Raw genomic sequence first — 13690 nt, 5'->3', positions numbered from 1 at the left:
GTAAGACGCATTAAAAATTTCAATACTTTGTCGCCACCATTAATAAAATTATTACAGGAGAAAGATTTTCACACCAGGAAGTCAAGATCGAAGTACTGTTGATCAATAATCACGCGGTCTGTCACAGTGAATGGAGTACAAATTGATAAATTGATTTATGTACAAATTGATACATCTGCACTATATCCCTATTAAATACTGATACCGGCAATTTGGTTAATAATAAGTGCGAATGCTAATTAATGAACAATTTGTAAAAAGAGAATATTCAATATCTTAGATTCGATAAAAGTAGATAGTATAAGTCTAGCGTTAAGAAAAGACATATTGCTCACTTAAACTTCATCCGAATTTGCATCACTATAATTTATATTTCCGGATATTTATCTGATACTTATATATACGCTCTTAATTGTAATTTAATCTTATCTTAGTTTCAATTTAATCTTACAAGTCGATCTTAATTTAATTTCAATATTCAATTATATATAAAAATTATATATATAAAAATTAAACTACTCTGTTTATTTTGATGACTTTAATAGTCATTCTTAATCTGAGGCGCGACATCGATCTAATTACTAACTGGAGTTTCACATCCGCTCGGTTTTGTCGCCGACTAAGTGAAGAACTGACACGATAACCCAGATCGCGGGGCTTGTATATCGATATACACTTTCACGATTGCAAGACCTTTTCGAGATCGGGGCGATTTTATCAATTCTCGCCGAGTACCTGGCGCATCGCCAACAGCAATCTGTTTGTACACAAAGTGAGAGGATCGAGAGGGTAAGGGGGAAGGAAAACTCGATCGCGAATCTGCACGTCGGCGAAGAAAATAATTCGGCAAGGAAAGATGCGGCGAGAGTACAGATTATTGATTACGACGATTTGATGAATTGCGAAACGGAATTGCGTAACGCGTGCGTTTTGGCAGAATATATGCATCTCCTCGCCGACGATCGTAAACTTTGTGTTAAATAAATCATCCGGCGGCTCCGTGATTTACGTCGCGATCGCATCTCTAGGCCGAGATCTCTGTGACGTGTTATTATTACTGTTATTGCAACAGCGTTGCAATTAGGCGGTCTTCTTCTTCTTCTCTTAGCCAGAGCTAAATGATTGTGTTCACCGATGGAAAAGTCACGCGAACGAAAATGGAACGAATGTGTCGGCGTTAATTATCGCTATTGATTGTAGAGACACGCTGGAGATCCGCTCGTCGAGACCGCTTCTTCAGGTCATTGAACAATGTCTCCCGCGGTACTGTTCGCCAGCTGTTAAATGCGCGCATAAATACTATAGTAGTATAACGTTGTGAAAACCACCGTTGTACGTTACGCCGTATAAAATGATGTTTAATGACCGTTACACCGCAAACGAACCTTAAAGATCGCTTGATTCATGCACGTTTCTCAAGTATCTCGTTCGTTGGACCAAGTCGAGCAGAGGAAACTGGCGCTCGCGAAAATAAGACAATGAGCGAAAACGCGAATTTTCATGTCAACGATTGGGAAATGAATTAATTAACGGGACATCTATATTATAGATGCTTATTTTTTCTAACACATTGCTGGATTCTTGATTCTTCTTTCAATAATCATTTCGATGCATTTTTTTCTTCTCGAATTGATTGAGATTGCATACTTGTCGAACGAAATAAAGAATCAGAGATAATGAAGATGTATCGAGGAAAGTTATCGTCATATTCGATGATGCAAATCTCGCAGCTCTCACTTCTCGCATCTGCTGGACGATTAAGTGCCGTTAGAAAAAAATTAGCTTTGGACATCGCTATTCAATCTGTTCGCGAATGAGCAAGATGCGTGAGTGACTCGCTTTCCCGTCAGCCGAAAGGAAAAAACTTTGTTGCGTTTTCTACCGCTCCGCTTCGTAGGAAGCGAATTTGTAGGTTTTGCTGGAAAGTTTGTAAATAAAAAAAAAGGAAAGACGAGCAATCTCAGAAATTTTAGAGAAATCGAATAAAATTATTACAGATGACTGAAAAGTAATTGCTCAATCTCTGTCATCTTTAAACGACGTTGATGCAAGATAGATCGTATAATATTCTACAGTGTCTCTCGGTCTTTAAATATTACCTTAACATTGAAAATATACTGTGGAAATTTGGATAAAAATATCTCGGACAGATGTGGTTCACATCGCTGTAACTTTTGTATCTTTGACTTTTTTTTATGATGGTCGTCTGGTCGTTCTGGTAGATTTCAGTGAAGAAAATAAGAAATTACGTCCGGTGTCTCGTGTGAAAGGTGATATATTTTTAGTAGCTCATTCAAATCGAACAGCTAATCCATCTTCTCTGGACTTTTCAAGTTTCCTGCTGTTCAGTATTTTTCGCTCTTGCGAGCAATTATTTTGCAGGCTTCGTTATTCGAATAATTTGAAGTTCCAGAAATCTGCATAGTTAAACATGGAAAAACCAACACAGACCAAATTCTAAATCTTAAAGCGATCATTAATGAAGGAACCTCTTGTTTAACGAGCCTAAAGAGAGTCACCAGCCGGGAAGGAGAAGATTTTTTGAGCGAAAATTCAGAATCGCGAAAGAGAAAGAGGTAGGAGAGAAAGGTATTGATGCGGCCGCGTTCGCCGACGAGTGCAAAGTGCTAAGTTTCTCATCGCAGTCGGAAGGCAAGGCAAGGCAAGGGTGGTGTCGTTATTAATGCGGGCCTAGGTCACGGGCGGCGGAATGTCTCCTCGGCTGGTCGTCGTGGCTGGTTAGTTCGTAAGAAGGCCAGTGGCCGCGCTCTCGCGCTCACTATAAATAATCGTGTACGCGGGTATGTCCAAGTATAGCCTGTTGGGAAGGTGCCAGTCTCAGCGAGGAAGCCTCAGCTATTTTTGAGGGCTGTCGCCGCTACTAACCGCGCGATGGACGGCACTCCGATCCAGATCGTGGACGGAGGTGGCGATCTCTCCCTCGAGATAAACGCGCGTATCGAGCCCCTTTTATCTTCTGTCATCCCTTTCTTCGTACCACCTTTCCTGGTCTGATACCAGACCGTCTCGCCCGAGATCTTACTCTTACCGGTGACCTTGAGCGTCATCGAAGCAGGTCGATTATGTCAATGTCGAGATTCCGCGGATTACGTGATCGAAGTAGAAGCAGGAGGAACGGGATGCTGGGAAAAAAGAGAGAGGAAGGAAGGGGAATTGCCGGTTTTGGCAACTTAGATTCACGTGCTGGTTTCACGGTCAATCGTGAAACGAGAACTCTGGGGCTTGCTTAATATGCGGATGACTTGTACTGCACTGGTTTTGCGCGTTACCGGATGCACACGTGGATAAATTTGTACCAGCTCCCGATGCACACATGAATACCAAAAAAAAATTGAGCGATGGACAGTGCATCTTAAATAGCAAATGATGCGCTGATGAGAATGATAGATATCGGTAGCAATGCTAAGTAAATGCTAAAATCGCGATAGAGAAATGCATCGGGAATTATTAATAGAGGTATCAGTGCATTTTCCATTCATAAAGTAAAAGCAATAAGAATGCAACTGCATATTGATATGCTAGAAATCTTGAGATGTAGCTGTGTTTTATATTGTTCTTTTATATTATCTCTGTAGCCTCTGATACAATCATATATATATTCAGCTAGCTCTAATACTAACAATGTCGTGAGGATATTCATAATTTATAATAGTAGAAAGGGTATTGTGTGTGCGAAAAACCTTTGCTTATTATTACAAGAAATGAGGAATTTATTAATTAAATTTTAAAGTAATAATATGTTAAAAATATTAAAATAGTGATATATTGTAAATAATATGTTATAGTACTTTATCCGCAATTAATACTTTTTGACAGAAATCAGCTGATAACTGTCAAAAATATTAATTGAGTTTAAAGCATTATAATATATTATTTAAAATGTATTATAATTTTAATTTTCATAACATATTATTTAAAAATTTAATTAGCAAATTAACGTTTTAACCAGCTGATTTCTATCAAAAAATATTAATAAAGTGTTAATTAAATTTTGAAATAATATGTTATAAGAATTAAAATAATAATATTTTTTAAATAATATGCTATAACCTATAATACTTTATAAACTCGATTAATATTTTTGACAGTTATCAGCTGATTTCTGTCAAAAAATATTAATCGCAGATAAGGCATTATAACATATTATTTACAACATATTACTATTTTACATTTTATAACATATTATTATTTTAAAATTTAATTAGCAAATTAACGCTTTATTAATATTTTTTGGCAGAAATCAGTTGATTAAATCGTTAATTTGCTAATTAAATTTTTAAATAATAATATGTTATAAAAATTAAAATAATAAAATATTTTAAATAATATGTTAGAATTTTTTAAGCTCGATTAAAATTTTTGATAGTTATCAGCTGATTTCTGTCAAAAAATATTAATCAAGTTTAAACAAACTTTATATAAAAATATCATTCTTTTTTATATAAAATCGAGGAATGGCGCGCGTATACCGCGCACTTATGTTCTAGATTCTAATGCATTTAAATAAAAAATGATAGACTATTATTAATATCTATAAGCTATAGGATCGTGATATGTAGTTAATCAAAACTAGTATTGTTGAAATATATTTCTCTGTTAATTTCGATTATATATATTTACATTCAAAGAGCTAAAAATTATGTGTTTACTGTATAGATATATATATATAGATATTTTTCTAACATTTTTATTTTAAAATTTAATTAACAAATTAACATCTTATTTAGCTGTGTTTTGTATTGTTCTTTTATATATTATCTTTGCTGCCTTTGTAGCCCTAATGCAATCATATATTCAGCTAGCCCTAGTACTAACAATGTCATGAGGATATTCATAATTTATAATAGCAGAAAGGGTATTGCAAAAAATCTTTGCTTATTGTTACAAGAAGTGAGGAATTTGCTAATTAATTTTTTAAATAATAAAATGTTATAAAAATTAAAATAATAATGTTTTAAATAATATGTCATAATTCTTTAACCTCGATTAATATTTTTGACAGTTATCAGCTGAGATTTCTGTCAAAAAACATTAATCATATATAATGCATTATAACATATTTACAATATATTACTATTTTACATGTTATAACATATCATTATATTAATTTTTATAACATATTATTTTAAAATTTAATTAGCAAATTAACGCTTTAATCAGCTGATTTCTGTCAAAAAATATTAATAAAGCTGTTAATTTGCTAATTAAATTTTAAAATAATAATAGATTATAAAATTTAAAATAGTAATATGTTGTAAATAATATTTTATAATGCCTTATCTGCGATTAATATTTTTTGACAGAAATCAGCTGATAACTGTCAAAAATATTAATCTAGAGTTTAAAGAATTATGACTATATTATTTTTTTTAAATATCATTCTTTTTAATATAAAATTGAAGAGTAGCACGCGCTTTTGTGTTGTTCTAATTATATATAAATTATAATTTATACAAAATTTATGTGCATATATATTTTTATATATAAATGTTATATATATAATATTTATATAAAAAAAAAAATAATAATGTATATATCCGTTTGTCTGGGGTGTTATATTCTAATATTAATATTCAATATTAAATATTCAATTATTTCCGAAATGTGTATCTATACTCGTGCAACACAACTTGCTTCGAATCTCCCGCCTTCTCATCGACGTATACTCCATTCGCCATAACACCTTCTAGCATCGCGTGTTGCAGTTGTTCAAGCGACGTGCAATCAAAACCTGGTTAATCGTGCCGGATCGTCGTAATCTCGCAAAAAGACAGACCGCAATTTCCGATTATCTTCCACCTGTACCGAGAGTAAGAAATCGGTTGCGCGAATCAGTTTTGATAAAATCAGTTTCGAAAATCTCGGAATCTGGACAAGTCGCATCGGACACGCGATTGACTCGATCCTCACGCAATCGCACTGTCGGCGTTAAAAGGGCGCTGTCGTGATCTGGTGGGCTGGTCAGTGAAGACCCGCTCGTCCGTACGTCATCGTGCAAGTGAGACTGTGTACGAGGATTATCGGGAGCAGGCGGATTTCTCTCGGAGCGGACTTTTAATCCAAGCACCGGCGACATCACGCATCGTCGTGCAAGGTCGCGGACCTGCACCATCTTCGTCATCGAGTGAGTCCCAAAGAAGGGGGAACTTGGGGGGGACCCGTCCGTCAGCCGGGCGGTGGCTGCTACAGCAGGACGCGGGATTCCGCTTTGGTCACCGATTTGGCACGCGAGTTGTCAATGAAAATCGATCCCAAATTATCTGGGTCAGAGGGCATCAGCCGCGTTGGACACTCGCCGAATTTCAACGCGCCATATGATCGACGCGATCGGATCAGTCGATCGCGAACGCACGGCCTGTCGGTCATCTTCCGCGAGAAAAAAAATCGGTCGGCCACTTGGCGGAACGGCGCGCCCCGTAGTACATCGACGTCCTTTTTCCTCTCGGTCATTGCGCCCCTTGAATAATTGATCCGGCCCGACCGACAGGCGCCGCGATAATTAGCGCGAAACGTCAATAACGGGCTTCCCTTTGTTTATAGCGGCGAGACTGCAGACGTATCTCTCTCGACGCGATTATATAATCTTAAACACAATAGAGATAGAGCATTATCATAATTGAACGCTGTTGCATAATATATTGAAGCTTATTGAAATATATATGCGAGGGTCGTTTTATACTTGACTGTATATCATAGAATTTTGCAACATGTCGAGAAAACATTCGGTTGTTGACGAGAACTCGTGGGATGATTTACAGACTTCCTCGTCAACCAAGACAACCACCATGATGACAGCAGCCAAACTGTACGGCAAGGATCTGAGCGAGTACGATGACATTGATGTGGATCAATTGTTGGCAGAGCTCACGCCAGAGGAACTCAATATACTGGCCAAGGAAGTGGACCCTGATGTAAGTCTGTTTATTTAAATGATTAATAGTTTTGTGTGATTTTTGTTCATTGTTTTTTTCAAAGTAACTAAATTTAAATTATGTTCATAGGACAGCTTTATGCCACCTTCGCAACGTTGCAGTTACGAATGCAACAAGAGTCCTACAGGGCCACTGAATCGAAAGAAACTCATTGAACATATCAACAAGCAAGCTCTAGAGACACCTGATATTCCAGAATTGAAGCCATATGTACCTGGTGTAGTTAGAGGGAAAAAAGTGAGTATATACAGATTATAAAAATACTTTCCTCTATCATTTAAAACATGATAATATTTATAGCATAATTTAATACAAGTCCTATAAAGATCTGTAGCCTACAATTATAATTGTTATAGAAAATATATGTAGAAAATCAATGTGCAGTTTTGTGCAATATTTGTATCAATGATATCCATTGCGTCATTTCAGTGGGTACCTCCGCCACAAGAGTCCATAAAAGAAAAGGAAGCAGAGGAACAGATCGCGATAGATCTCGGGGATGAATACGAACAAGCGCTTTCGGCTGCCACTCAAGAAGAAATCATTGATCTTGCTGGTAAGATTTATCATTTACGAGAGTTTATTATATTGGAATTGAAAGATAAGCAATTATGTGAAATCTGAAATTGTCTCTTCTTTTCAGCTATTCTTGGATTCCATTCCATGATGAATCAAGATCAATATCATGCATCTCTATTGAATTCTGGACAACCAGTCGGACTCGGCTGGGATGGAGTGACGAAAGCTAGTCAACCGAAAGTTTATCCAATGGAACCGCCTAACGACACAGACGTCGATGCCACCATTAAACAAGTGCGAGACGATGACTCCGCTCTGACTGACTTAAACTGGAACAATATTAAAGTAAATAAGCGATTGGCGATATTTTTTGCAAAGAGAACGATATATTTTATACTGAGCTGACAATTATGTTTTGTTGCAGAATATTTCGGACGAAAAATTCATACAGTTGTTCGAAGGATTGGAAATAAACACACATCTTGAATCACTAAGTTTAACTAACGTTGGACTCAACGACAAGACCGCACAACGGCTGGCCGATGCTTTAGAAAAGAATTCGACACTCAAAGTACTCAAGTACGTATTTTATATTATATTTGCGTAAAAAGTTTGCGCGCTGCAAATCTGTCATTGTTTTAATATTAACGTTTAATATCTCTTTTAAGCGTGGAGACGAATTTCATAAGCCCACCTGTGATAGTAAGGCTGATCAGATCCCTTCTTAAGACAAAATCCATTGAAGAATTTCGATGTTCGAACCAGGTAAATAGATTATGTTAAAATTATATTAAAGATCCTGTGACAAAAATAACGATCAAGAAATCTTAATATTCACATTATTTTTCAGAGGTCGCAAGTACTGGGTAATAAGATCGAAATGGAAATCACACAATTGGTAGAACAAAACCCGACGTTGCTGCGACTTGGATTGCATCTCGAGTTCAATGATGCTAGACATCGCGTGGCTGCGCATCTGCAACGCAACATTGACAGGAGTAAGTACATAAAGAGCATTGAAAGAATTTGTAGTATTTATCAGCGTATTATAGTTGACGAAAAATACAGAGGAATGGTAGTCTATAAAACAAAACTATCATTTTTAGGCAAAAAAGATGTCTTTCACAAAAAATGATTGACATCGATAAGATAATTAGCATTGTTTTCCTTTATTTATATAGCAAATTGCGAACATAACTAGCCACAAGATATAAAGTCTAATGAGATATTGTGGCGTCTATACTTTAACGTCGAGTATGACGTCTTTTCACAGGTCAGCGCGCAATAATAATCTTAAGCAGGTGTCATAAATTGCATTAGCAATGAGGCGTCTCGCGGACGCATTAGATATCATTGTTTCACGATGATAATAGTGCTATTAATTTTCCGTTTAGATGGGAGCAATTGTATGGGGGACTATGGAGACCATGTGACGAAATGCTTCTAACCCTTCCGAATCTGCTTCGTAGTCTCATGTAGCGCTTTACTGTAGCACATTTCATCATTTCGTCTATTCATCCCGCTATTCATTTATTATTTTTCTAGCTAGTGACACATATAGAGGTAATTATAAGCTCCTCATCCCGTCTCTGTGCAATTATAGAAATGAAACTTTCTAGTTTCTGACACAGTGTTTTTCCCCAAATCCTTACAATTTAAAGTCAATTAAAAGACGTAAAAGTTTTATGAAGTCACATATACAAAAATGGCTACGCTTTAAAATTTTAATTTTATTTATGAAAAAAAAACGCTATTTACTCTACCTCAAATAATATACCAAGCCTCTCACGTCGTGTTTTGTACCTCCTGTCTTTATCATCTGCTTTTTTCTATTACTCCTCGAAAAATATTTTATCTCATATGTTATTAAAGATTTTATAGATAAAGAAAAATGTTTGTGCAAACAACGCAAACTGATCAGACTGTGATCTGTCTGTTTCAATTTTCAGCAAAACACACGGAGAAGCAAAGATTAGTGTAGTTTAATTTGGTATGGATCTGTTGACCGATTTTCATATTTAATAAAACGCTTTTATAACTCGATTAACGATCAAATTCGGCGTTAATAGGCTTTTTCTATGATCTTGATTATTTAACAAGACAAAGTACTCAGGACGCTTTTACGATTGATACGCTTTATCGTATTTTTAATTTATTGCTTTTTGCTTTTTGCCGAACATGACATTATTACAAAGTGACATTAACAAGTGACATCCGAATTATCGTGTCACGTTAGATTTAATTTCCAAAGCAAAACATGTGCAAATTATTTAATTTGTAAATTCTTAAATCCCGCGCGTCCAAATCTCCCAAAATTTTATCTTTTCATTCTCCTATTATGGCATGCATCACTATTAGAAAAACCAATGCAAACAATCTTATGAAATTTTATTTCGAAAATCTTTAAACATTTTTTAAAGTTATTAATATAAAAGTTACAAAACTTGTGCATCTATCAAATCTTTGTCGAAAATTCATTCCCAATTTGAGCGGACGACTTAGATTACTGTAATTCTAATTGATTATTTATCTGGCTAGTCTATCGTGTGGAAGCCAAGGAACGAGATAATCTTGTAGCGATCGCTGCTGGCCCTGCAACCTTCACCGTTCTTCCCGCAGATGACTTAAAAAATAGAGCGTAGCGCTGTTGCAGCGCAGTGAGTAGTTTTGTTATCAAAAGTGAGCTTGCCTTTCCCTGTACGACTTGGTAGCTTGTTCGTAATTACTTGCATTGATCCTTTGTACTCGCATTAATTTATAACGTTAACGTTTTCGTGAAATTTTAACGTTAAAATCTTGAATCTAATAATTTCTTAATAGCACTATTTAATATCCTTTTTTATGACGAGTGCAAAAGGATGCATCAGTTTGACTGAAGATCGATCCTTAGCTATCAGTGACAATCCCGAATGTGCCCTATCGGTCTCAGCATCCGATTGACCATTAGAGATAAAACTATTTGTAATTTTATGTGCATTTTGATCAAATACTTCTCTTTCACGGAGAAAGTCACATGTAACAATAATTATCTTCCGAGTCTGTCTCACCACTAAGCGAATGCAATAATAATTTATTCTCCACATCTCTCAGAGCAGGATCAGATAGATGTTATCATAAAAATGATAAAAATGCGCGACTAATATTTCATCCCTCAAAAATGTGTCGCACGGTCTTATTTTGCATTGTTGGCGTTACTCTTCCCTTCACTCTATTCTATTCTTTTGCATCCCGTTCCATTTTATTTTAAAGTTTGACTCTCTCACATATCTTTTCTAATACTTCAGTATACTACCATGTACATACGACGTATGAATGACGAGGGTCTAGTTTTTTATTCGAGCTCAGGGTATCTTGGTGAAATTTTGTAGGCAGGATTGACGGACCACCTCGGGTCCCTACTCCATATTATACGTCACATTTATTTGACGCATATGTATATAGGTGTTTGTCACGCACTCGTGTTCCCTTTATAAAGGCCATGTCATGTGAAAAAAATTTTAGTCATAACTGTAAGACCATAAGCAAATCGATTAATCATAATCAAGTATTCTCACAACGTAATAAGAATGTTTGACTGATTGATTAATTTGTTTATGGCCTTATGGTTATAATTAAAACTTTTTCACATGTCATGGTCTTAATAGGCTGTGTCGATATCGCGATTAAGTCTGTCTTGACTCGCAAGATTATTTTAAAAAATGTGTATAGATCGATTATATAGATATTTTGAACGACGTACATATTTCGCTCTTAAAGTTTTTTTCGTAAATAATTTTTTTTTAGATTATTACACAGAGAGAATTTTCTCTTAGAATTTATCCTGAAAATCATAGTAATCGTGGGACAATATGATATGGAAAGAATTTTGTAAGAATTTCTCTGATTAATATTTATCACAATAAAAATAATAATCTCTATTACAATAAAATATAAAACATGTTTGATTAATTTTACTATGCAGTTTAGTAAAATTAATCAAACATGTTTTATATTTTATCGTAATAGATATTATTATTTTTATTGTGATAAATATTAATCAGAGAAATTCTTATAAAATTCCTTCCATATCATATTGTCCCACAATTATCATGATTTTCAGGGTAAATTCTAAGAGAAAATTCTCTCAGTGCAGTTAATTAAAAATTAAACGTAATATACTTATCGTAATACTTATCGAATACTCAGAATCTTATCTTGCCAGTCGAGAAATCTCTCTTATCGCGAGCGTTTACCTTCTACGACGATATAGATTCTGCAAGCTGCGATATATATACTTACGACACCTATTCTTTCCCAACAGTACGGAAAGATCTATCGTTGCGGCTACAGTTCCGATTCTTTAACATGAACCACAGGAAACCTGCCTTGATTCAATGAAAGGTAGCTACCCGGTGTGTGGTAGACCGTCAGCAGAATGAGCTGCATCTTTCCCTCTCGCGCGGGGAAAGTTTAACCAACGCCAACGCTATTTTTGTAGCTTCACTAACATGGCTTTTTATTAAACAAATTGCGCCACGAAAAAAAAAACGTAGCCAGTGTGTTGAAAAATAGATCGAAAATAGAATATTCATCGTATTCGTAACGAGACATGACAGATAATATATTTCTGTAGAGATTTGCAACACTTTGCGCTTTCGCAAATAATCTCGCGAAATAGATTCGTCAAGTTCGATTTCGATGCTTCATTTCGAGAAGCGATGATGCAATTTATATATAAATGCTTAATGCTATTCTTTTAAGCCTATCGGCGTATGATTGATCTCGAAGAATAAAATTAAATAGACCTTATAATTATAGCCGCATAATATTAAGTCGGGTTTCATTTATCGAAGAGGGTTGCGTGATTTTTAGAGCGTCTTGCATTTCGATGTACGCACATCACCATCATCATTACCGTTGCTTCGCACCTTCCTGCGATGCAATGGAGTTAGATGCATCCTATCAAACGCGATGAAGTCGTGACGCGTTAATTTCCACAGAAGCGAGGCTCCTAGGAGCTTTATTCGCCTCGCGTGACATCCTGCCGACGTTAACCCGTCAGCACGAAGACAGCTTAACACACGCCGACGTTGGTGCAAACCGAATCTGACTGACGTCTCATACCGAGTGAATCGTTGTCTGAACTATTCGCGCGGGGATTTTTTTTTTCTTCTCTCGAGCACCGTTCAATTATACGCTCTCGTCCATCTAACGAGTTTAATCGAGTTTTCTCGTAAAAGAGATGAATAATCTTCTTTTCTTCTCTTTTCGAAATAATTAAAATGGGTATGCCAAAAAAATCTCAAAGCGTCGGATATTTTTATAAAAACGTGAAAGCATATTCGGTTTTCGGAAGCCTTGAATTTTTCAAAATCTCGAGATTTGTACAAATAAGTATTTTTTTGGATCCTTTGATCGTGATATTTCTTCTTTGCTAATTTAGTATATTTTGAGATTCTAAAATTTTCTAGAGGTTCTCTTATATTTATCTCTGAACTGGATACTCGAATTTTTATTTATTTCATTTTTTAAATTGCGAATTTTTCTTTCCCGACAAGTATAATTTTATAATTTTGAAAATATTTGAATTGTGCACGTGCGTATTGTCGGGTTTTATTTTTTGCGAGATTTTATGACGCGCTAGATCGGCACTGGGTGTCATAACGATGACAAAGCGCGCGTATCGTAGAGGTGTCATTTTTAAACAAAATGCAAATCGCTGAATTGAGAGGACAATTTACTTTTTCATCGGAGATTTTCATAACGACGCGTTAATGAGTCTGCGAATGCTTGCGCATCCGCCGCAAAATTGTTAATTTTTATCGCGAATCGTGCGTATGGCCTTTTAAAATAATATCTTGCGCGGTGCTACGTAACATAAAATGTTAGTTGTCGATGCGAATGGATTTTATTGCATGGGATTTATTTGGCAGAAAGATATATCTCGCTCGTAACTTGTATCTTTAAAGATACACATTGCATCCGAGAGTAAAATAAACTGCAAGTATAGTCTGTAAAAACCGTATAAATTATTACATGTTGAGTTTTATTAACGCATTCGTTACGTTTACGTGATTCTGTTATTATTAAAAAAATAATGCAGATATATATATTTTTTAACGAAAATTTTTGCTCTAAATTTAACTGGTTAAATATTCCGAAGAGTAGAATGGTGCATTGTGTCATTCATTTTAATAGAAAATAAAATTTGACGACTATTTATATAATGTATTTTATCT

General features: G+C 35.4%; 1 protein-coding gene across 14 annotated transcripts in view; it reads left to right on the top strand.

Annotated features, from left to right (window-relative positions):
* Tmod (tropomodulin) overlaps positions 1-13690 on the top strand; it is a 47820-nt gene that overhangs the window by 22330 nt on the left and 11800 nt on the right. For 5 of the 14 annotated variants that reach the window (XR_014425683.1, XM_083041590.1, XM_083041594.1 and 2 more), the window contains 8 exons: positions 6780-6932; positions 7023-7190; positions 7383-7509; positions 7597-7817; positions 7897-8051; positions 8141-8237; positions 8323-8470; positions 10011-10129. Coding sequence is in view for 12 of the 14 variants with exons in the window: in XM_083041590.1 (XP_082897716.1) it covers positions 6780-6932; positions 7023-7190; positions 7383-7509; positions 7597-7817; positions 7897-8051; positions 8141-8237; positions 8323-8470; positions 10011-10114 (1173 nt within the window). In the remaining 2 variants the exon portion in view is untranslated. Of the gene's footprint in view, positions 1-5713; positions 6146-6779; positions 6933-7022; positions 7191-7382; positions 7510-7596; positions 7818-7896; positions 8052-8140; positions 8238-8322; positions 8471-8866; positions 9374-9421; positions 9974-10010; positions 10130-11772; positions 11853-13690 lie in introns of those variants that run through there. The other 9 variants (XM_083041593.1, XM_083041597.1, XM_083041598.1 and 6 more) reach the window with 6 other exon arrangements.

Source organism: Prenolepis imparis, unplaced genomic scaffold, assembly GCF_030444845.1.
Source record: "Prenolepis imparis isolate NDT839.2.m4 unplaced genomic scaffold, iyPreImpa1.0 SCAF_7, whole genome shotgun sequence".
Taxonomy (NCBI): Eukaryota; Metazoa; Arthropoda; class Insecta; order Hymenoptera; family Formicidae; genus Prenolepis; species Prenolepis imparis.
This window is presented reverse-complemented; position numbering and strand designations above follow the sequence as displayed.